This window comes from Labrus mixtus, chromosome 22 (assembly GCF_963584025.1).
Source record: "Labrus mixtus chromosome 22, fLabMix1.1, whole genome shotgun sequence".
Lineage (NCBI taxonomy): Eukaryota > Metazoa > Chordata > Actinopteri > Labriformes > Labridae > Labrus > Labrus mixtus.
Window position 1 is genome coordinate 2,755,928 of NC_083633.1, and position 24,948 is coordinate 2,780,875.

Sequence of the window (24,948 nt, forward strand, 5' to 3'; positions counted from 1 at the left end):
CTCTTTAAAATTCAAATATGACAGCTGTGGAAAAAAAGTCACGTTTGAGTTAATATTTCAATAAAGACAATTTATTTACAAAAAATAGAAATGTGACACTGTATTCTTGGAAAAGTTGCATGTAAAAACTGGCCAACTGTTTGTGGTTGATGTTTTTCCATTGTTGTTAAAATTAAACCTAAAAATAGTTCATGAATTACAGTGTTTGTAATGCTATACAGATCTTCAAACCTGGAAGCGTTTATATTGCCAGTACTGTTCTATATTGTCAGTGTCAAATTCAAAGTGCTATAAATACATTTTTCTAACCACAGTTAAAGGAATATTTGACTTAAGTAGAACACGTTTCACCAGTCTTACCTCTATCTAAAGTTATACAAATAAGCTAGTGACTGTCCACTGCAAAAACTCAAAATCTTACCAAGAACATTTGTCTTATTTCTAGTCAAAACAAATCTCATTACACTTAAAATAAGACACATCACCTAAAAAGTCACTTGATTTCCACATGTTTTACTTGTTTCAAGCAAATTTTCACTTGAAATAAGAAGAAACTCCATGGAGTTAGTTATTTTTTGTTTGTAATAAGAAAAAACACTTACTCCATGGACAAATTGTTCTACTTATTTAAAGTGAAAATTTGCTTGAAACAATAATCATGTGTTTTATTTATGGCACGTAAAAATGAAGAAAAGATTGATCATGCCAGGCCACAAAGTCATCCACAACTGCCTCATAACCCTGCTCTCCCCCATCAAGAAGGCTGACAATCAAAGTATCATCAACACATTTCCCAATGTGTCTGTTTTTTATAGATCGATTGATCTTTATTGTCATTGTAAATTTATACAACGAAACTCTGTAGGAGCAATCCAGCTGCAGCATATAAAATATAAAATATGTACACATACAACAGCACACGCACACAAATGCTGCAACACTCATTAGTGTACATAATGTACAGAAGGGCTGACAGACAACAAGCTGGTGGAAGAAAAGTTCAGGATAGAAAGAACATCATTTACTGTCACGCACTGCCACCTATTGGTAAAAAGTCCATTATCCAACCATTCAGGATAGGATCAAGTTTAAAAGTCCCATATGTAGGATATTTACTGAATTAAATCATAAAAATGACCTAACTATATCATCAGACATCAAGGAAACATGCTATGCTTCTCTGTCAACAGAAATTTTACCTCAGAGAGGACATGATTAATAATCAAAGCAATAAAACATTTACTAACATAACTTAAGCTCATGAATCATTTAACTACAGTGGATCCATACTTTAGCTGATTAACACATCGAATAATAAAAAAAAAAATTGTCAACTTAATGGTTAATAAGATAGTTACATGATTGTTAAGGTGAATAGGAGACGCTCCCTCACAAGCCGAGGTATTCTCCTGACTTTTTTCTTTTTCAATTGAGCAGCCAAAGTTTGGATGGCATAATGAATTTTATATATTTTCTTTTTTTAGTTTTCATTTAAATTGGCTGAAGAAATTCATGTCATGGTATTTAGTAATGGGTAGATAGTGAGTATTTCCTCATTACATGGTCTAGAGTAGCTAATTATAATTTAACAGATAATGTAACTACACAAATTGTTGCATAGTTAATGGGGAATTAACTACTAGTTAGCCATTAATGGGTAGATAGTAACTTCTCATACAATTCTATAGAGTAAATGGACTAAATGGTAAATTTAGCTTATTGTGGTATGGTAAATTTAGACTTGAGCTCAGATGTCTTTAAATTTCCATTTAATACATCTGACATTGGCCACTAAGCAAATCTCATAATTATCCCTAGTATTTTCCTACAACTCCAGGAATGTTTTCATCAAACTAAGTACCTAGCTCAATGAGCAGTGTGGGTTAATGTGAATCTTCACACGCCTGTTTTTATTAGAGCTATTTGACTTCAAACTGATTGCAATCCGGTTTGCTCTCGTTTTTTTTACTCACAATTCTCTGTTAAAAAGATGGATCAAAGTAATACTTGCTTTGTCTGTATAGTCTGCTTTAGGAAAAATAAATCATTTGATAGAAACACACAAGAAGCAGAAAAACTGCTTCAGTTTCAGTTTTACCAATAAGAGCTGCATTTTTCCTGAATTGTTAAAATTCCTTCATTAAATGAACAGCTATCTCTTCTTTTGTGGGCATATGTAAGACAATAGAACATCAACCATATTCTTAATGATGGGACGTTTTGGATGAATGTTGTGCGGCAAGTGGTGAGCAAGAACCATATCCCATGCATCCACCAGTTGGACATTAAGTCCTGTGAACACGGCTCTGAGCACCTTGTCCACCTGAAACGAGAACCAGTCACCGTTGCTTATCACATTACCAACGTGCATAGCTTGGAGGGTCCCAGTTCTGATGACCACCAGTGTGCCAGGAGCCCTATTCAACAGACGGACCACTGCCCTGCGGATGCTCTGAAGCCGTCTGATGTAAAGTTCAATTGGAAAAGTGCTGAAATGGGCCCAGATTCCTAAAACTACAACTGTGTTGGTACCACCAACCAGCGTATCAAGATCTTTGGAAACGTAACACTCCTTACTGGTTGGTATTATTGAAATCCGAAGAGGAAGACCATGGATGCGATACGTTACCATGATTTTGTTTGCATTTTCCCATATCATGTAAGGTCCTGCTGGCTTCGGACTGTTCAGGTTTACTGCCTTAGCCTCTGCAAGTGTGACAGAAGGAACAGATTAAGCAATATTAATAAACCAAATTTTGCCTACAATAACTGTGGAACAGATACCTGGAAGAGAAGCATCAAGGTACTCAAACCACTGCCTGATGGTTGAGTCTCCATACATGTGGACCACCTTGCCTTTCAAACACTGGCTGATTGCAGAGTCGTTGTTGAATTGTTGAACGTTAGAGCCACCTAGTGATCGCCACACACCCTGGTAGTAATACCCAGAGAGTCCAGACTTCCCACTGTCTTGATTGACCGCAGGTTGCCCTGAGAAGAATTGAAAAAAAAAGGATTGGGTTATTTCAGGTATCACTTATCATCAACAGACCCTTTACCCCCCCATATGGGATATCCTTACTACCTAGCAATTACCAAAACAACTTCATTCTGCCAATGCCTTGGTATAAGAGAGATAGGTTGTATGTACTTTTTCACAAGTCACTTTAACTGTCAAGGTCTCAAGCTCATTCAGTTTTGATTTTTATTGGTGAGAGTAGGAAAGTTCATGCTTACCTTTCCTTGGTGGCAACACAGTGACACTTGGCAGGTCCTGAAGCCGGAATGAAGACTTTCAGGTTGACATTCCTGTATAAAACTTCACATTATATATTGTACTTTACACACACTAATATAATCACTGTCAAAACATGATTTACCAAAAGGTAAAGATTTAATTGCATTAAGTTACTCTGCCTCCATATTTGGGCTTTAAAGATATATAAACACCTTTAGACTTACTCATAAATGTCCGTTGTTATTATAGACATATTTGAACCAGGAGATACATAGTAAGCTCTAATATTTGTATGTATTCATCAAGTGAAAAAAGTAGCTTTTTAAGCTCCATCACCTTTGAAAGAGCTTCAACTCTTCGGTCTTGAGTACACTATTATATCCTGTTTTCATGTGGTTAAACCTGGCATCACAGCTCAGATTCCTTGGCTTGTAGCAGAACCACGGGTCACCAGTATGGAGGTCAGTGTAGTTGCACTGTGGCTGGCTGGTTTGGCGTAGGCAAACATTACATATGGTAGATTCAGAGATTGAGCCTGAGCGGAAGACGCTTTGGAAGCGAACCCTATCAGGATGATCTCTGTTTAGCCGACGTAAAACTGTGACAGCCTCACTTGAGTGGACAAGGGTCACCTGATAAAACAAAGAACAAGAGTTTAAAGTTATAGCATACAAGAAACACTCCATGTACAGTACCTGTATAAATAGATAGTTCATAACTATTCTTTAGTTTTTTGCTTCAGCGCACTGAAGTTGCTAATTTATTTAACTTAACAATCTCTCTTATGTTTAAGAGGGTTGATATGGTAAACTCTCCACTAGCTGGCCAGTAGAACTTGTTTTCTTCTCTCTGTTATATCAGCTGAAGACAGACAGAAAATGTTGGGAGTAGAAAGTGGGGGGTGACATTCAGCAAAAGGCCAAGATTGGATTCTAATCCCAGGCCACTGCAACAAGTACTCTGTAAATTGGCTCGTAACATAATATCCGGACCCTTAGTTTTGCAACTATCTAACCCAACAATTCTGACACCATCTCTGGCCCATAGACAATTTTAGAGTAGCTGAAGTGTTCTGTAGAGCATCAGACCATTAAAAAGTGTAAACATAAAGTGTTATGAGTGTTGTGACCAGCCGTGTGTTGGACAGACTCAGGCCTGTGGCCCAGGTGTGAAGTGTAGGGGGAAGTCAGACTCAATTCCCTCATTGGAGTAGATCTGGGGGATAACAGCAGGGAATCACAGACTGTAGTCTCCCATTGCTCCTCTCTCTCAAGTGCTGGCCTTCCTCCGAAGACAGGTCTGTATCACTTTCCCTGCTTCCACAGCATGTTTTTAAGAGTCTTGGGGCCAGATTTACTAAGCTCCCAATGAAAGAGTACTAAATTGTGTGTTCACTCCAGAAGTTTGTACGTTTGGTTGGTGGGTGTTTTGCGGGTGATCTACTAAGAAAATTTGCGTGAATGACAACAGGTGCAAACCTTGTGGAGGTGGTACTATTTAAGTTTCTACTGGTTTACATCACGGAGAGTTTGGACAGAAAGCAGGATGACTGCAAGCGCAAAATATGTATTAGTGGGAGAGGCAAATAAACGCACAATACTATCGAGTTATAGGAGATAAATCTGAATATTACAAAGACAATTTTGGTTATAAGAAAACATCGGCATTAAACAGGGCCTCTCTTTTCTTCCCTTCATCTTAAGAATGAATTGTCATACATTGCGCAGGTGCGAGCTGTGTCCTCTGTGGACTGGGCGCTCTACACACGGGCCGTTGTTGAGCATCAGGCAGCTGGCCAGCGCTGTGTCTGATCGGACATAAATGCTCTGGAAAAAGGTATCGAAGACGGGGTACAAACAGTGGTGAGGTACCCCAATCCAAGCATCCTACAGAGTAGCAGCAGCGGGCTTTAGAGGGAGGAGATGTGCGCATTATGGAGAGGAGCACACCGGAGGGGGCGAGCTGGGGGAGAGACGCGTGACCCGAGAAAAAGGAAATCCCTGTTTAAAATGTAATGTTGGTGAAAAGAGGGAAATAGGAAGACATAAATATCAATGTTGAAATTCTATAGAATTCAGAGGCTGTGGATGTTCAGTTTTGGCAACAATAGCCTGTGTTCCTCTTCCTTAACGATTAGAATATTTAATCAAATTAAAAAATAAATGCATACCATTTATTTTTCTGTCATTGGAAACATGTAAACACGTGGGGAAAAACGCGATCTGTATGTCTTCTTTTGTTGTGCCTATGTCTCCTCCTAACTTCAATAACAGCAGCCTGTTGTGTGTAACACTGGCTTCCTGGATTAGCACGTTCTTTTCAAAGGTGTTAAATTCAGACACCGTCACAATCACCGCAATTTTTGTCAGGCTTGGTAAATCACAATGCGTGTACTAACTTAACTTGTTTGCATTTTCTCCTCCCAGTATTTTGCACGTTAGGGCAGAAACGCCCCATATTGCATGTTCATTAAGGCAAACGTACTAAATAGTCAATGCGTGTTGTTTTGCTCATTTGACAGACGCAATCCTCACTGCGCGCCGTTAGTAGATCAGATAGCACTTTTTTTGCTGGTGGTATCAAGTTTGCACACGTTTTAAGACACGCAAACCTTTAGTAAATCTGGCCCTTGGTGCGTAGTCGGCAACTAGTTGGTCGAGCACAGAGAGTTTTCTTTCCTTATATTTTCTTTGACGTCGTTGAATGCAACCGGACCAGGAGCGCTGCAGACTTCCACATGTCTTTGTTTTAACTTTGAATGTTGTTGCTTGTTAGCAAAAGTAATCAGGGGGAATGGTTTACATTTCATGAATTAAACTACCTACAGGACAATACCATTGCAATAGGTAATTCTTTTGGCATTACTTATTGTACATTAACATTTAAGGATATAGCCTTGAACTTTACCTCAACCTGTGCACTTCCTTCCCAGAGTAAAGAGAATACAGCAGAGTAGGAGCCATTAAGGAGATCCACCACTCGTCCAGCCACACCTGCTTCAAGTGCCCTGTTGTGCAACTGGGCAACAATTGCATCTCCTCCAGACTTCTTGGGGTTACCTTGGAAGTCGTACATTTTTATCATAACTTCCAGCTGGTCTCCTACATGCCGCTCGTCTCCAACCCCCCCTGGGAGAATGGTGAAGGTGCTGTGGGCGGCATTACTTGTCTGACTCAATGAAAAAGGAGCTGGCAGAGGAGGAGTTTCAGGCCAAGCAATGGAGTCCAATAAGAGATGTTCCTCCTCAGCATCTGCAGAAGACAGTGGCTTGAAGGTGCAGAAGTTGTCAGGCATGTAAGGAGCCAACACAGGACCAGTGGAAGGAGCGGAGGTCACTTTCTTGAGGAAGATGATAGAGTTTTCTTCAAAATGAATCTGGCAAGGGGTCGAAAAAGAAGGATGGCTACAACGATGTATCAAACAAATGGACTAAATTAAACTAAAAGAGGATGGAAGATTTTTCAAATATACTGCCATGATCTCTACACAAGAAAAAAAGTTACAGGATTGCAAGGGATTTAATTTGTGCATGTCAGTGGACAAGAAAACATCCACCGCATCTTGACTTCACAAAGACAAGCCACTCTGCGATGCTCTTTTTATACCTAGAAATGTTACTCGCCTGTTTCCTGTTAACCTTATTAACTGTAAGATGTTCCATTAGCTGTTATTTAAAGCATTTTACATGAGGAAATACTGGGCCTAAAACCGATAGGTTGATGGTTGAGCTATAACATACCTTTTAGAAATAGTGATAACAGCAGCTCTCAAATGTATCACAAATAAATGGTTAAAACCTGACCCTCCAACATATAGTACATGAGGAAGGGTAATACAATCACTGGGGTGTGTTTGTAATTATTTAGTTTATGATTTACTTAAGTATAGTTTGTGGGTTTTGTTACTGGTAATGGCACACTGTAAATAATTATGGTAATGAGAATAGTTACATTATGGTATACAAGTAATTTTTTAATATTATATATTATGGTATAATTCATACAAATTAAATTGAGTTAAAAGGGGTAGATTAAATCATTCTTCCTTCTCATTTTTGAGCATGAAAGAACACATTTTTAATTATAGCTATTTTATTATTTTGTTTTTTTGTTTTTTACATGTTCCAAATAAATAAATCAAATCAAAATCAAATCAACAAGGCAGGTCATATTGACTGTACCAATAATTATCATTTTCACACATACTGGTCACTACAGTGGACATCTATTCAAAAGCTGTTTTCCACTCCAGTGGACTTTAGCAAGTCAGCCCATACACTGTCATCCATTGGCCAGCTGTTGTAAGTGTACCAAAATGTAGATGGCCCATATAACTTGCAGGTTTTTTCTTAACATCAAGTAAAAACTAAGGAGCAATGTTATTGTGAAAAGATCCAAATATTGATTTTAGTTTTGGAGAAAATCATGATTGATCGGCTGTCCACTAGTTGGACATCGTGCATTGCCGGCTATATTTCAATGACAATACTGAGACTTTGCTAATCATGAAAATAACTGATGTTGGGATGGTTTTGGTTACTCTTCATGAATTGATTTTCTCCCATTAAATGCTGTTCAGGCAGCCTTCAGGCAAAAACTGAGCTCATCAATCAGTTTTAGCTCATCAAACATGTTTTTCCTTTTTTAAACAGGAACACTCAAAAACTCAAAGACTTTCTATTATTATATTCAAAACTTAAATTTAAATGGATCTCTCCACCCCAATTGACATGTGAAAACTGGAAATGTGATTTTGAAAGGGGAAGAATTCTGATCTTTGTTTATGCACTACAAGATTAATAAATAAATAAACATTTTTTGCATTATAGAGTTGCATGATGTCCACTCTAGTGGACACTCCTGTAACTTCAGAATTACTAATATTAACAAAATAAAAAAATAAATTCAACATTTCATGTCTTAAGAAGTCACAGTGCAGAATCAAATGTCACATTTTAAGAGTATTTCAAGTCCAACTAAATCACATTTGACCTTTTAACTGCTTAATCATGTAAACACCTGTGATTCTTTTTGTTTTATTGCATGCAGGGATGGCATCAAGTTTGTGTGCATGTCATGTATGCATTTTCCCTGTCTGTCTCCAATAAGTATTTATTTAATTATTACTAACAATAAAGTATCATTAAGATGTTATTTTCTGTGAAAATGTCATAACTTTAAACACAAAAAACACAAGTTTTCTAAGTTTGAATCTTTAAGGAATAAAGCAGTGAAATACTTGAATTAAAAATGCTCCCCACATAAATGTTATACTATCATCTGTCCACCTTTGACAAGGCGAATAGCTGGTTAGGATTTTGGGGGTGCAGCAGGTGGGCATCATTTTCAAGTAGGGCCCATGCTAGTGCCCTCACCCCCCAGCCCCTGTAGTGTTTATTTGCAACAAAAAGATTAATGTTATCTTAGAGTACATCGAAAGAGACTGTTTTAAATAGTCTCCTGTAATCAGACTCAAAACATACAAATTCCACCTTTAAAGTGTTACCAATAATCCCAGTTCTCACCTGCAGCAGGTCCATGTTTCTTAGTGTAAAGAACAACACAGTCAGAAGGAGAAGGATGACACAGGTCTTCAGAAGTTTCATTTTGACAAGGTTACTTATAAAACCTTTTAGCCACATGGTGAGTCCTCCTCTGGTACTGGATTAAAACAACAAAAAGGGGAAACAGACTCTGTGTTAAGTTTATCATATGAATTCTGCAAATCTCTGAATATTTATAGTGTGTCATCATGTCTAGCTTTCAACATCAAACTAATCTAGTCAATCGAGAATGTGATAATTATCTGTTACCAAACAGGGAGTTTACAACAAAACAAGTTTTTGGTGCTTGAGGTTTGACAGGAACATAATTACAATGTTCATACTGATGGTCAAATTCTCACAATCAGGTGTGCCAAGGTTACATGGTCTTATGAAATGTACTGACGTCACTTGAGGACAAAAGGTTGACTTAAGGTAGGGTTAGTTTACCTGCAGGCACACAGTAATGGAGGCACGAAGGAAACATGTACATTTAGCCTAATCAATCAATCAATCAATCAATCAATCAATCAATCAATCAATCAATCAATCAATCAATCAATCAATCAATCAATTTTATTTATTTAATTGGTACTATTTTGTTACTTTATAGTTTAACACAATTACATTTCAGATTCTAATTCTATTCCATTTATTCCTCAATGTTTTTTCTTCAGTTTCACTTGTTACTTTGTAAATTAAAAAATCAATGATTCTAAAAATCATGATGTATAATTTTAGACAACATTAAATTAAGCTCATCAACTCTGTGTCTCACAGCTTCAGCATATATGATACCATGTCTGCAGTAATTTAATTGAAACTGTTCAAATAGCTCATGCTTACCGAATGACTAAACTTATTTTTGGGCATTTAAATATATTTTGATGGCACTGTACTACCTCTAAATGGAGGACTATTTTTAACTAGATTTATCAAACTGAACATATTCTTTTTAACTGATGGGATCATAGATTGATAAAGTATGATATATGACATGGGGTTTTATATCAGAGTTTGAACTCCAACAGTGAAGAGTATTTCCTATCCCTAAAGTATCCAGTAACAAAACAAGTAAATGTGATACAGGGGTTCAATTAAAAACAAAAATCAGAAGCAAAGAGCTTAAAGCATGCAGCATAAAAGAGGTACAGAAAACGTTAAAAAATACCTTCCAAGTAGACACTAATGGAAACATGTTGTTTTCCCAGCATCTATAAAATTAAACAGAAGTTACACCCAAACAAAATAAAGATGGAGATGACGGATACCCTTCATAAGACTTTCCTCCCTACATTCAACCATTGTTTAGATATCCAGTGATGTGTCAAAATCTGGACGATAATGAATAAAAACGCCAGCTCAAACAACAGATAACAAAGCAGTTTTACAGGAACTTTGCTCACTAACAGGTGAGCAGCATCCTTTTCCAGTTCACTGCCCTGGGTAAATAAAAAAGAATAATTTACTATTAAAGGTCACAAATGCATAATATCTCCATCTTTTGCCTGCTCTACTCCTACTTCCATTCACCCTCCTTCCTCATCCATTCCCTTGTTGTGGATTTTTCTGTTGGTAAGTCTGTCTCAAGTCAAAGTCTTTTGTCTTTGTGTATTTTATTGCATATAGTAAGAGTTATTTTGCAAAAGGGGTAATCAGCTACAAAAGTAACATCAGTCACAAGTGCATCAAAGATTCCCGGGGCAGTCCCGGTTGCAGAGCATACATTCACAGGGTGTAGGTATAGAATAGAATAGAATAGAATAGAATAGATGTTTATTGCCATTTGCACAGGTACAGGACAGTACAGGTACATTGGAATTCTTGTATGTTTCTCCCTGAGTCAGCTTCTACAAAAAAGTTAAAATTATATATAAAATAGACTAGCATTGTAAGAAAAAAAGAAAGAGTACAAAAAAGTAAAAATAAATAAGTTGTATTAACAGCTAAGTAAATTAAAATAAACTGTACAGAAGTTATACACTATATAATACAAAAAAAATAAAAAATAACAAGGGGAACACTGTACAATGAAATGAAAATATAAATATGTTTTCTTACTGCACTTATTATCTCTTCTTGCACCTGAGGTTATTGCACACATATTTTTCACATTATATAATTGCACTGTTTTTTGTTTTTAAGGTTAATATTGCACACTTGTATTGCACTGTGAGGTGGTCAACTGTCCATTTAGTCTGTGAGGTGTGGGGTGAAGTACTTCCTATATTGCATATACATGAGTAATACATGGTCATTGGTTTCAGCTTGCCCTAGTGACTACGTCTTCTTCTAGTTTGCCTGGTGATTTATCTAACACCAACAGAAACTCCTTAGTCAGGAGGGCACTGATTTAGGATCATGCTGTACTCAGATAATGAGGAGCGTACCTGTTGGAGATGCAGACCAAGGCCATAGAGAGAAACAGTTTTTTCAATGCTATGAGGCACGAACATCTAAGTCTTTTAAGTTCAAGGATGACAGACAGACAGTATTTTTCCACTACACCCTCCTTCCTCATCCCTTCCCTCCCCCCTCATCCCTTCCCATCCAACTTGACACACGCCTCTCCCTCGTCTCTCTCACTTCAGGTACAGTCTGGGGCCGTAATCAGTTTGGGTGGATCCATACCCGAGACGGAACCCCTACTCTGAGTCTCTCGCTCGCCCGATCAACCTCCTAGATCAGCCTGAAAGACGATGGCCATCTTACACCTACACCCCTCTCATACACATACATCTGTCAATATATCTTACAATTCACATTAAATGTTCAAACTAATACTGTTGTGGCATGGTCCTTTCTAGTGAATTGGTGTTTAAACAGGCCGTTTTCCCTTCATGACATATCAAACCCCTCTTCCAGATGGGTGGCAGTCCAACAGCTACGTGTTTGTTCTGCCCTCTGATTGACCACCAACATCTCCTGTCTCAAGATTAGAGTGGAGAGGTGAGAGATAGTATTGAAGAAGAAGTATGAAGATGGCACCAGTTCAGAATAAAGTGCTAGTATTCACAAAGAATGACTGCAATAGTACGGGGCAGAATACCTGGGAGCCATTCTCTAGCACAAGAAATATGACTCAATCATCAGTGTGATTAGGCTAGATTGAAACAAACAAAATAACCACCCTGACACACTTAGTATCACACTTTCATTGTGTAGAAATTAGTGACACCTTGTGGTGAGGTTGCTCACTGGCAACCGATAGAATACAACAAAAGAAGACACAACAATCCTTAGTTTCTGATGATTAAACAATAATAACATTTGATTTCTGACTATAAATCTCCCTAAATTCTACCTAGTGGTCCTTTAACATGCTTTCAACATTCTTCTGCTGCCACTTTTAAGTTGTTCATCATTGCTTTCAATTTAAGAAGTTTAAAGAAGTATGTTTCAATGCAGAGTACTGTGAATACCTTTATTAAGTACGATGTCTAAGATTAATGGTGTAGACTTCACCAACAAATTAGTTATTTCAGACAACATATAACTTAACCATCTGTGTTCTCTTTGACACATTTACAACTGGTGTTTTTTGAAGCTTGAAAGCATTTGTTCATCTTACTGTACCTTGGCTCCATAACACAAACACAGAACAACAAGCCTCCGTCTTGTTTTTGGGAAATCCCAACTTTAAGCTTCACTCTATTTTCGATACATTAGAGAGCTTGCATCTTGCTTTTGCAAATAATTCTAAGTTTACCTACTTGTACTTTTTTTATTGATACGATAGGGTAATGTCATTATATGTCATGTTTGCATAACCTTTTTTTGTTTTAATTTAAAAAACATTAGCTTATGATAAAAAAATCTAAATGAAATATTTGTGTTATTTTCTTGGTACATTCATTATTTTGAGTTCAGAGTTTTTCCAGCACATTTATGTAAGTTATTTCTTTATAACAAAACAGGTACCTTTGATTTAATACTCCTGTCATTTCACATTTCAAGCACTATTTTTTCAGGTGCTGTTATTGCTGGTTATCGAAAGAGAGCAAGGCATTCTCAACTGTTCCATGAGCCAATAACTTTGTTACTGCTATATACTACGTACAAGAAGGAACTTGACTTGGGGTTTTGGTGCAAAAAAATTAGGTGCCAGATCCTGCCAGAACAGGATCTGAGAGAGAGAGAGAGAGACAGGGAGAGAAAGAGAGAGAGTGACAGAGGGGGGAGAGAGAGAGAGTGGGAGACGGATGCAGGCCGTGATTTTATGCACTTCTCCTCACTTGATAGAAAATAATGAAGCTCTTACTGCTCTTTAAACATGCTGCAATGGTCACTGTGCAATAACTAGCTTACTATTCTTGTACATTTTGTATATATTGTGTGTTGCTTTATCTTGTCTTTAATCTGCTGTCTGCATATTTTGTTTTATTTGTATCTCGTACATTGCTGATTATTGTGAATGCGCCGGGCTGCCCGAAGATCTGTGCATTCAGGGACGTGTTTTTTTGTCTCCTCCCCGCTCATACCGGTAACTAAGTCAAACAACAACATTGCTCTAAGAAGTGGAGCAAGTTTACATTTACATAAATTAAACTGAAAAAAAAAACAAATACAAGTAACTACAGTATGTGCACCTGACTTTTAAAACAGAGGATGTCTCATGTCAATGCAATATGCTTCCATGTGTTTTTCACTGTTATTGGACGCTTTCTATACCTTTAAAAACAGTGCAGGCAGAGGTTTGACTTCCTTAATGCTCAGTTTGAGCAGAAATATAACCTTGTAGCCTCATGAGGATTAATCATCATTTCAAAGACACGTTAAAAACAGGTCGAATGATTGATCATATCGGTTGCCTGAGACAGTTGATTTAAAAATGAACTGTCACTTCTTTCATTTAGAGCTCTTTGATTGACTTTATTAGTCACTCCTGTAGATTCCCCTTTAAATTCATGAATTATAAATAAATGACCCTCTTACACCTGCGTGTTTAAAGCAGACTCACCTCCAAACAGATGGGCTGTAGTTCCGGGAGTAGTTGCTCTGCAGTGTTTGAAAGATGGTGAGGCTGTAGTCGGATTATGTAGTGGTGGTTTGGCAAGTTAAGGTTCAAGGTTCAATGTTGTCTTTATTATCCCTGCAAGACGGCAATTTGTCTTGCAGTAAAACACATAAATACATACAGCCCGCAATCAGCAAACAACATACACTCTAAGAAATTGCTGTAAATTTACAAGGAAATTTCAACAGTATGATCCTGTTATGTTTAAATACAGGACATTACTGTATTATAACGGTTTATAACAATATTTTACTGTATTATTGCTTGAAGGAAACAAAACAGTAATTTACCATAGGTTTTGCATTGCATTTTGGGAAAAAGAAGTTGAGACCACATGGTTGAAAGGACAGTGGAGTTGGCTTTGCCAGATTGTCATCCATCTCCATCCTGACAATTAAGAGGTGAGTGCCTTACTGCTTTGGTAGTTAGAATAGGCAAAAAACATCACTTACTAAGTTTGAAGTCATTTGTAAGAATAACGTTAGCGAGATTTGGAAATTACACAGAAACACTGCAGGCAGACACACAGAGTGAATTCTTTGCCAGCTAACATTTGCTCGAAATACAGATCTTAACAGTTGCTAAATGGGACAAAAAACAAAACATTTTCTTGTAATGTGGTTAACTAAGTGGGCTATAATGAACTTGACTTGCTTGCCTGGTTGTACTAGAATGGTAAGGTTAGCTAACAGCAACAGTCACTTTTTCTTTGTTTCAGCTTCAACTGACACTGACTATTGATTAAATATTGAATTAGAAATGACGATTAGCTGGGCCTACTAGGCAATATGGCCATAGTATAAATAGTATAATATACAGTATTTGAAAATGTATAAAAGGAAACTTTAGTGAGACTGTCAGAATGGACCTGAAGCATGTTTTTTAACACATAAAGCTGCTGCCATACATCCTGAATTCATGTACTTAAAGTAATTTCAGGACTTTTATTCATACTAGTTCTACTTCATACTTTTACTTTACTTCTTTGTATATGGAGAATATTTAGAAAGGATTGTCCATATGTTAATGTTCACTGTTCAGCTGGAGCTGCTTTTGTTCTAATGTTGTTTTTTCCCTTTACAGAATCCTTGTGGCAGTTTCAGTCTGGAAGGAGAAATCAGAGGGAGGTGCAGGTCCAGGGACCCAGTTTCCCTCAGAGGACAGGTTGTTCATTCAGTTATGAATCTATAACAGAAATGTTTCCACTTCTCTGTTTAAAATGTATCTACCAAAACTCTTTTATGCACTTTTTATACATTGGAAATGGCCTTTGCTAAATGTCTTAATGTAAATATTTGTGCTAGATTTTTTGCCTATTTAACCTTCATGTTCTTAAAGTGTATTTTCTTTGTTTTTGTCACAGTTTCAATAAAGACAGATGTGATTTGATAAGACACTTTGAAGTTTCATTATTTGTCTTAACATTTTAAGTTACAAATTTAAAGGCACTGTTTATTTATTATTTTAAAACATGGTGTTTTATAACCTGACATGCAAGGAATCATTTATCAAATCACTAGGTTTAGAAAATAAATATATTGTGTCCATTTTGGTAGAAGGAAATTAATCGATAGCTAGGTGTAGTATTTACAATTCACAGTAAAAATCTGCAAATGAAGTGTAAATAAACAGCATTAAACAGTTAATCCTTTCAACAGTATTTTCCTGTTAACATTTAAAATCACAGCTTTTTGCTGTATTTACAAAAACGGTAGAAAACTGTAAATTTCAGCAACAGCAATATACCGTTAATTTTACAGTAACTTCCTGGTAACCCTACTGCCAGTTGTTTACCGTTTTTTAACAGGGAGAATTTCTAAGAGTGTAGAATGGACAATAAATAAATACAGTAGATAAGAAACAGATGGAAACATGCCGTGTAAAAGCGCTTTGAGTTGTTGGAAGACTAGAAAAGCGCTATATAAGCTCAAGTCCATTTACCATTTACCATTTATTCTCACAAAAATTATTAAATGGATAGATATCATTTAACATTTTGAAGGTTACTTCTTTCAGCAGGAGTGGGAAAGTCAGAAAACGTTTTCTTATTTTATGTTGGCAAAATGAGTCCGGCCCACTGGAGGCCTCACTTGAACCAATCCGGCCCCCGACCCAATATGAGTTTGACACTAGAGGTGGCAGAAATGTCAGAAATGTATTTCCCTCAATTTGATCAATATTTTAGAGAGAGAGATAGAGAGAGAGAGGGGGGGGGGGATATGTAGATATCAGAGTCACAATGGTTTTTTATTGGCAAGTTAAGGTTCAAGGTTCAATGTTGTCTTTATTATCCCTGCGAGAGGGCAATTTGTCTTGCAGTAAAACACATAAATACACACAGCCCGCAATCAGCAAACAACATAGAATGGACAATAACTATATACAGTAGATAAGAGACGGATGGAAACAGAGGCAACACAGTTAGTAGTTTAAAAAGGTGATGGCAGCAGGAACAAATGAGTTTCTCATCCTCTTTGTCCTGCATGCTTGCAGGCTGAATCTGAGGCCTGACTGCAGCAACTTAAGTTCCTTGGACAAAGGATGACTTTGATCTGCCAAGATTGACTGAGCTTTCTTAAGACACTTTGTTTTATATAAATGAGAAAGGTCAGAAGGAGACGATCCTGTGATTTTGACACACAGTTTAACAATGCTCTGCATTTTTTTGCGTTTTTTTTGCCGCTGAGTGACCTGTACCAGGTCACTATACAGAAAGTTAAAACCGATTCAATGAAACAGGAATAAAACATCTTCATGAAAGTGCTGTCAACAATAAAATTCCTCAGCTTCCTTAGAAAGTGCACACGCTGACGCTGATGAGCTTTTTTGCAAACAGCTTCAGTTTAGAGCTCGAAGGGTAGTTTGTCATCGATGATGGTCCCCAGGTACCTCTGATTATTGTAAAGACTGTCATTTAAAATGTATATTAACTGATTATATTTACAGATGGTTCATTTATAGGTCACCCAGATGTGAAAATGTATATTAACTGATTATATTTACAGATGGTTCATTTTTAGGTCACCCAGATGTGAAAGTGTTGTGCTGATCACTTAAAAGTTTCAGCGCGACATCACTTCTAAATAGAGTAGCCTGCTGTTGCGCCTGTATCACCAGCTCTCATCAGACTGTAAATATGTCATTATAACTGAACATTTCCTTCCTAATCTGAAAACGATATAACTCACAGGCTGTCCGATCATACAGAGGTTTACCCGTGGAGCAGCTCTAAAATAATTCCTTGAATTACGCACAGAGATGGCACAGATTCATGGCGCATAAAAGACAGTGACAGAGTTAGATTACGATATTGCGGACACGGAGAAGAACGGACTGCCAGACTCATATTTAAAGTCGTTTCAGTCAGTGACTGAGTTTACTTGAAGAACGTGCACGTGAACTTCACACGGAGCTGATCTGATAAATTCAAGTCTGTTGGTTTGGAAACATTTGATCATTTTATAATGCCTAACACTAAAATACCTGAAGATGACTGTTTGCATCAAAGCTCTCCACTGTATTCTGTATTATTAATGCACTGATCCCAAGGGCATGTAGAATACCCGTGTCAAGGTTTCTATAACCCTGAACAGCAATATTAAAAAATATTTAAGTGTGTAATCTCCCGTGAGTAATCCCCATGTGTCCTTGGGCAAAACACTTAACCCTATATTGCTCCCGCTGCTTTGGTGGTGGTGTATGAATGGGATTAGTTACTTCTGATGGATGATACTACATAGCGACCTCTAGCATCAGTGTGTGAATGGGTGGGTGAGTCCGGCCCACCGGAGGTCTCATTTGAACCAATCCGGCCCCCGACACAATATGAGTTTGACACTAGAGGTGGCAGAAATGTCAGAAATGTCTTTCCCTCAATTTGATAAATGTTTATGCACAATTTGAAGGTTTTCCTCACCACTTTGAAATTATGATTTAGTTATGTGTCCTCTTTTTATGTTCATCAGGAAGATTTTCACGCACTGATGCATTCATTTAAAAACATGTAGACTTTGAGTTCTTGTGTTTCTGATCTATTTAGCCCTGCAGAATTCCTACAACTGTAGCTTCATACAGGCTCTGCAGCCTTTGTTTATAGGCTTTGTTGTTTTTATGATATCATTTAGTTTAGTTTATATATAATCAAACATAATACAGAATGTGTTCATTCTGTGACACATGATCAAAGTAAGTTTTACTGACAGAAGAGTTTAATTCATAGAGGGGGCAGAATATTGTTGATTGACAGACAGACAGTCACCATGGTTACTCACTCTCACCTGCCTGCTGCACACAACGTGTAACGTCGTTTAGTGTAATCCCTATAAATTCAATACAGGTGAGCTTCGGGTGGAGAGGCTTGATAGAAACTTTTAAAAACCGAGAGAGAGCAGAAAACATCGACAGCAACATTTTAAACACAGGGGTTATATCTCTCATCACTGACTGTCTGTCTGAGCTCTGTCTGACTCTCTGCAGACTGTTAACGTCTCTCCAGCTCGTTGAATGGTTTCTTGTGTCGCTATCTGAGATGTAAATTTAACTGTGCAAACTATGCGGATAAGTTAACTGTTGCTCACAGCATGTCGGTTTGTAAAAATATCAGAAAATTTGCATATAACCGAGATGGAGTTGTTTTTGCGGACTTTACTTTTAAGTTTAATTTTCATTTTCACTGCTGCGGTGCAAAAGAGGAGGAAACGCGTCTGTGAAAAAAAACTAAAACTTTGAGATTAATATCCTCTCGTCCTTTTTTCACGACACACAAGAGATGCGTTGTTAAAAAAAGTAACTAAGTAACTTTTACATAAAGTACATTTTAAACGAGTTCATTTTTACTTTTACTTGAGTACATTTTTAAACTGGTACTTTTACTTGTACTTTAGTAAAAATTTTATCAAAGTAACAGTAATTTTACTTGAATAGAATATATTAGTACTCTTTACACCTCTGGTTCTAGTGCAACTTTTTGGCCAGCGTCTTTTTGACAGTTTTGATCCCGGTGGCTGATTTCTCAAGTTGTGACAACTGGAAGGATACTTCATTTTCAATAACTTACTAATTGTTTTTTTGTTGTTCAATACCAATTTAAATCCTGCCTAATTTGGACTTTGGTGTCTTAAAGCTCCTGGGAGAAGTTTTTTAACTTTTGATCAAACTGACCAAAATACATATTGATGCCTAAAAGATGAACTATTTCTATATTGTAGATTGTTTTTATGCCTGTAACTGCTGCCACAGGGTAGGAGTCAGATGAGACAATCGACAACTTGTAAACAAACAGCCCGTTTTAAGAAACATTTTCTAAGCATGTATTGACAATGAGTGATACAATACTTATACAGTCTTAGAATTTATCGTTGCTTGAGCAGTGAGATTAAAGTCAAATACTTTAACTACACCACTATGGCTACTGTATCCATGATCTTGTTACTGGTTTGTTGTGTTACACGGTTTGTGTTTTGAATTCCCAGATAGTCCCACAAGTGCTCGATTGTAGACGGTTGCAGCTTGTCATGTTTTAATGTTTGGGTTATAATGCTACATTTTAATTCACAATGATGCATTATAATGTAAACCATTAAGGATAAAACATCCAGTTTTATAGTATCAACTATAAAGGCCCTGACACACCAAGCAGACGGCCAAAAACTGGTGGCGGTAGTCTGTAATCATCATTCCAATAAAGGGACACCAGAAGAGGACGAAGAAGAACGCGAATAAATAAACTGTTGTTGTGACAAGAGAAGACAATTTTCTCACCGCTGTCGCTCAACACTCGTAATATAGGTACTTCTAATGGAGAATAATGTCTGATAAAAAGTTGAAAATGGCGCTGGCATTGTTAACCCTTGGTCTTTTATTAGTGGAACAAGAATAGAAGAGGTGCTTCCATATTTTTTCTTGTGCACTGGCTCTCCTGTTTCGTTTAGCTGAACAGCCAATCAGAGAGATCCCTACCCCCAACTGCTCCGGCAACGGGTCCTCCGATTCAACATGTAGGGTCGGCCAGAAAAAGGCCAACTGGGGCCGACTGGTAGCGACGGAGCTGGACACACTGCAAAAACTAGGGGGCTCATCGACGGCCGACGGTCTCCTTGGTGTGTCAGGGCCTTAAAGGCTACATCAGCCCAACAAATGCAGGAGGGCCCCCAAATGACTTAATCCGCCACTGTCTGCATTATGATGCTGTTATTTCGGCAAAATTTATTCCCGTAATTTGCGAGTAATCACAAGAAAGACCGTTTCTATCTCGGGCTCATACAGCTGAAGTGAGCCAGCGTGCGGCCTCTGAAAAAAATGTATTTAATTTTTCTTTATCTCCTCATTCTGCCTATCTCTTCATCTCCTTTGTCTCTGTGTGTTTCTTTATTTCACCATCTTCACTTGCAGGAATCTATAAGCTTGTGTTTATGACGTTACAGGACTTCGGGGCAGCACTGTGCAGCCAGTAGACTACTGTTGTAAAAAAGTTCTAACTTTTAGCAGCTTGGAAATCAACCTCTCTCTTTCCTCCCGCTACATCATTTTTCTCTGCTGTGCTAGATAAGCTTCACTTCATATTGGTTTGTTTCCAAGTTCCTATCTTCTGTCTCCCGCTCTCTTCTCTTTTCTCTCTGTCACCTGTGATGCCGCGTCAATCATTTCCTCAAACACGCTGATGTGCATCATGGAATAGTCCATGTAGTGCGGCTGGAAGGGGAGGGGGCCCTGAGACACGAGTTATAGATGAATTAGCCATTCTTCTGATAAAGACTCCATCATGAAATTCTTTCAAATACACACCCTACATTAACATTGACAATCAACCCTATGTAATGGGGTTATTTTAGATAATTGAAGTTTGTCAAAATGTATTGCTGTGTTCACTCAGTGTTCCTTTCATTTTCTGTAAAGTTATCTTGTGATCTTATTCCTTTGAGATATAGATTTAATAGACAGTTGTATCTTTCATCTCTATCTATGCAAAGGCTCCTTTTATATATTTGAGAACAGCGCCCTTGTGTGGCGGTGGTGGTAATTATAGAGGTCTGGGATTGTCAGTTGGTCCCCTTGGCTGGCTGACGATCTCAATTACGGGGCTGGAGCTGTGCTGTATGTTTACCATCATCACCAATCATATGTTTGTGTTTGCCTGACAGCTGTGTGCTGATGAATAAATGCCATGAACCTGAGAGAAGTTGTCGCGTGATCTCTACAGTCTGCTGAGAACCAGAATTGAGCGGTTACACCTACACTGTTGACAAACAGGAATAGCTGGTCGTCACAAGGTAAACCTTTAAACTTAAAGTGAAGACTTGTTTTTTTGTCAAGGTACTTGATGTTAGGTTTGTGGTGTCATTGATATTAATATCAATCAAAGCAACGACTTCCTATCTAACATTTTTGTGTTTTACTGGATGTTTGAGTGACTGTTCTGACATATTTCAGCCTCCTGTCTGCTTGCTCAGGTAAATGTTAAAATTTGGCAGAAGTGAGGATACACTCAGACTTCTTTTTTCTTTTTACTGTGTGGTGACACTGCAGGGATATCTTAGAGTGAAAGACGACAGTGACAGTGAAAGAGAAGCAGGCAAGAGAGAAACATTGAGCAATTTCCATAATCAAAGGACTAGCTTTTAACTGGGAAAACTGGAACATGAAGGTAAGAATCAGCTCTTTCTGTAGCTTGTAAATTATTAGGGCCCAAAGCACTGACAAGTGCGTAAATTTGCCTCAAATTCCCCCCCTGCGAGAAATTTACGCATGCAAGTGGTTTGGTGCATGTACGTCAAAAAGTGGCTTCACAGCGCCCCCAAACACCAGCCAGGGTACTGCGCTTAACCTACATGCACGAAAAATGGTGAGCATTATGCATCTTGGAGAGACAAACAAAAAGTTACATTATGACCATGCTCTAAAATGTACAGGAAGTACGCAAATTTCAGTTGAATTTCAAAATAAGACGATTTTGCGCAACATATTTGAAAGAACTAGTCCGAGAGCCTTCATCCGATCATCGCCAACTCAGTGTCAGTGTATTCTACACAGATTGAAGATCTCAGCTTGTGCTCTACACGATTCTACATCATTGGGTGTAGGTGTGGCCTGCTTTTAGAATTTCAGAATCACTAAATGCCTATATCTCTGCCATGCTAGGGTCAATCACCACCAAACTTCTTATGCATGATGGGAGGCCTACCCTGAACACATCCATATTGTTATTTTCACTTATAGTCACAGTTGACAACAGGAAGTTACTGCTTCTGCATTAGCACTAGTTGATCGTATCCCTGTCAAAAACGGCGTGGACCATCCCAAGGCCTTGGCCATATTACCTTTTCAAGCTCATATGTCTGCCTCAAACACTGTCACCATACGGATGAGGTGTTGCCATGAAACAGGAAGCACTATTTCCAAGGCCTAAACATAGTTGTACAGTCACAAAACTTCATACATATTATCCCAGTGGAAAAAAGTTCCATATGGGTTAACTGAGTGGCTAAATGGCTCAGTGGTGCCCCCTTGAGATTTTCAAAAAGGCCTCCCCATAGGGTTTTTTTTCACCTACATCCATCAAAATCTGTATATTTAACATGTCAGGCCCTACATAAAACCCTCTGACACCTATAGTCAAAACCCAACCTGACCCAAGGAAGTCAGCCATAATTTTTTTAACCTAAAAAAAATGTCTAAATTTCGCTTTTCATAGGTTACCTATTTGAACGTACATTCCTGAGGCACCATTCATCCGATCATCACCAACTTAGTATCAGTGTTTTCTGGACATGTTGAAGATCTTAAGTTATGAAAAACCAAGATTCTACATAAAAGGGCATGGCTGCGGCATACTGTCAAACTTTGATGTATCGTGCACCCCCATGAAATTATTTCAGAAGGCCCCCCCCCCCCCCCCCCCAAGAGGTTTTTTCCCCAACATGCATGATATTTTTTCTGCATATTAACTATGTCAGGACTGTCATAAAATGCCGGGGTGCCCATTGTCAAAACCCAATAGGAAGCCCGCCATAATTTGAATTCATAAATAATGGCCCAATTTCAGGGTTCCTATTTGAACATACTTCCCTGAGGCCCTGTTCATTCGACAACGCCAACTCAGTGTCAGTGTGTTCTAGACAGGTTGAAGATATCAGCGTGTGCTGTACACGATTCTACATAAAAGGGCGTGGCCATGGTGTAATGTAAAACTTTGATGTCTTAGCGCGCCCCTGTGAACCTTTCAAAAAGTCCTCCCCATCGAGGTTTTATTTACATACATGCACAACAATTTTTATCTATATCAAACATGTCAGGACCTACATGAAATCATCTTGCACCCATTGTCAAAACCCAACAGGGAGTCAGCCAGCATTTTTTGAATTTCAAAATAATGGCCCAATTTTGCGTTTCACAGGCTGTTTATTTTGACAAACTTTTTTCAGGCCCCGTACATCTGATCATCCCCAGAGTCAATCAGTGTATTCTAGACATGTTGCTGATCTAAAGTTTCGATCTACACGATTCTACATAAAAGGGCGTGGCCTCGACATACTGTAAAATTTGGACGTCTGGGTGCGCCCCTGTAATATCTTCCAAAAGAGGATTTTTTCAACTACATGCATGGTATTTTTTATGTATCTTAACCATGTCAATAACTGCAAAAAAATCCTCTTTCACCCATAGTCAAAACCCAACAGCAATTCTGCCATAATGTTTTTAATTTGTTTTGAAAATTATAAATGTCAATAAACTGCAAAGAAAAGGTAACAAATATATCAATAGAAAATAAAAATATCTTACTGCTTTGCAGTAATGAAATACTATTACCAAAACATGCATTTATGATGACAGTCCATCAATATATTTACTACAAAGGGTATTTTACATACAAATTACAAATTCTATCCAAAGCTCTAAAATTAAGGCAATGCTGCAATCTTGTGGTGACTAGAGAGGCTGATTTCAGTAAACGCTCCTTGAGCCCAGGAATATATCTTTGAAACAGTTTTTTGAGAGAAAGAAAACAGAAAAATGTAAAGCAGTTACTTTAAAAGGACAGAAAAACCTCCAGAGGAAGCTAAATAAAACTTTAAGCTTCGGAGGAAATATTTTTTTAAACAACTGCGATTGAGTTCAGTATTTATCCCAAACGGCTGTTTTACTACAAACAATTTTACTGTATGAACCTGGCTTTGTGTGTAACAGCTGACTAATAATCAATAATATGCTGATGTGTCATATTCATAAATGCACCCAGCACACATACTTAGACCATGCTACATGCTTATGGTTTGTGAAAAAGGAGGATAGGATAGGATAGGATAGTACTTTATTGATCCCCAGAGGGGAAATTCGGGCGTTACAGCAGCACAGACAAGAAAGCTCGAAAATACAAAATACACATTAAACAGAATAAATAAAAAAAATAAAAAAATACAATTAAAATTATATATATATATTATATACAAGTACAAAATGAATGATGAAGTTAGCAGGGGGGAATTGAGAATTGAGACAGTATTTACAGAGAATGACAAGATAAAGTGACAAGTGATTAAAGTGACTTGGTATGATAAATAGCAGCAAGTAATGTAAACAGCAGAGAAGAGAGGCAGTGTTGTACCACAGTAATGCAGAGTGTAGTTATATAATATAATGTAGTATAATATAATATAATATAGTGCAATATGAACAATATAGTGTAATATAATGAAGTGTTATATAATACAGACTAGTATAATAATATAATAAAATATATAGAATGTACAGTATATATGTATATATATATATATATGGATGCTAAGTAATAATAATAATAATAATAATAATACAATAATACAATGATAATAATGAAGCAGGTCATGTGGGTAGTGTTTTATGGGGGTGAAGTTTAGTGTCCAGGACGTAATGTTATTGTTGTCATAGGCTGCTGTTGTACAGTCTGATGGCAGTGGGCACAAAGGAGCGCCTGAAGCGCTCTGTTTTGCACCTGGGGGGGATGAGGCGTTGGCTGAAGGAGCTGCCCATCTGCCACAGCTCACCATGTAGGGGGTGAGAGGAGTTATCCAGGATGGATAAGATTTTGTCCTTCATCCTCCTCTCACCCACTGTCTCCAAACTGTCCAGATCAAGGCCCACTACAGAGCGGGCCTTCCTCACCAGCTTGTTCAGCCT

At 37.7% G+C, this 24,948-nt stretch overlaps 3 protein-coding genes across 4 annotated transcripts in view; 1 reads left to right on the top strand and 2 right to left on the bottom strand.

The window, feature by feature from the left end:
- LOC132956306 (NXPE family member 3-like) overlaps window positions 1-24,948 on the top strand; it is a 404,680-nt gene that overhangs the window by 20,568 nt on the left and 359,164 nt on the right. The gene's annotated exons all lie outside the window — the stretch shown is intronic.
- On the bottom strand, window positions 802-3,109 carry LOC132956305 (NXPE family member 3-like). 2 transcript variants are annotated; one of them, XM_061029683.1, is made up of 3 exons: window positions 2,785-3,109; window positions 2,108-2,706; window positions 802-1,948 (listed from the first exon to the last, which is right to left on the bottom strand). In XM_061029683.1, exons 1-2 carry the CDS (start codon window positions 2,840-2,842, stop codon window positions 2,153-2,155), a joined length of 612 nt encoding a protein of 203 aa, XP_060885666.1. In that variant the 5' UTR covers window positions 2,843-3,109; the 3' UTR covers window positions 802-1,948; window positions 2,108-2,152. The 2 variants fall into 2 exon arrangements, with proteins under 2 accessions (XP_060885666.1, XP_060885665.1); XM_061029682.1 differs by having other exon boundaries at window positions 802-2,706.
- On the bottom strand, window positions 5,893-8,929 carry LOC132956304 (NXPE family member 3-like). Its single transcript, XM_061029681.1, has 2 exons — window positions 8,763-8,929; window positions 5,893-6,613 (listed from the first exon to the last, which is right to left on the bottom strand). Exons 1-2 carry the CDS (start codon window positions 8,877-8,879, stop codon window positions 6,104-6,106), a joined length of 627 nt encoding a protein of 208 aa, XP_060885664.1. The 5' UTR covers window positions 8,880-8,929; the 3' UTR covers window positions 5,893-6,103.

Excerpts from the sequence above, each read along its gene's own strand:
- LOC132956305 (XM_061029683.1), bottom strand. The coding sequence starts at position 2,842 with ATGTATGGAGACTCAACCATCAGGCAGTGGTTTGAGTACCTTGATGCT. Across the intron at positions 2,707-2,784 it reads CCTTGATGCTTCTCTTCCAG|AGGCTAAGGCAGTAAACCTG; the intron begins GTATCTGTTCCA and ends TCACACTTGCAG.
- LOC132956304 (XM_061029681.1), bottom strand. The coding sequence starts at position 8,879 with ATGTGGCTAAAAGGTTTTATAAGTAACCTTGTCAAAATGAAACTTCTG. Across the intron at positions 6,614-8,762 it reads GAAACATGGACCTGCTGCAG|ATTCATTTTGAAGAAAACTC; the intron begins GTGAGAACTGGG and ends ACCCCTTGCCAG.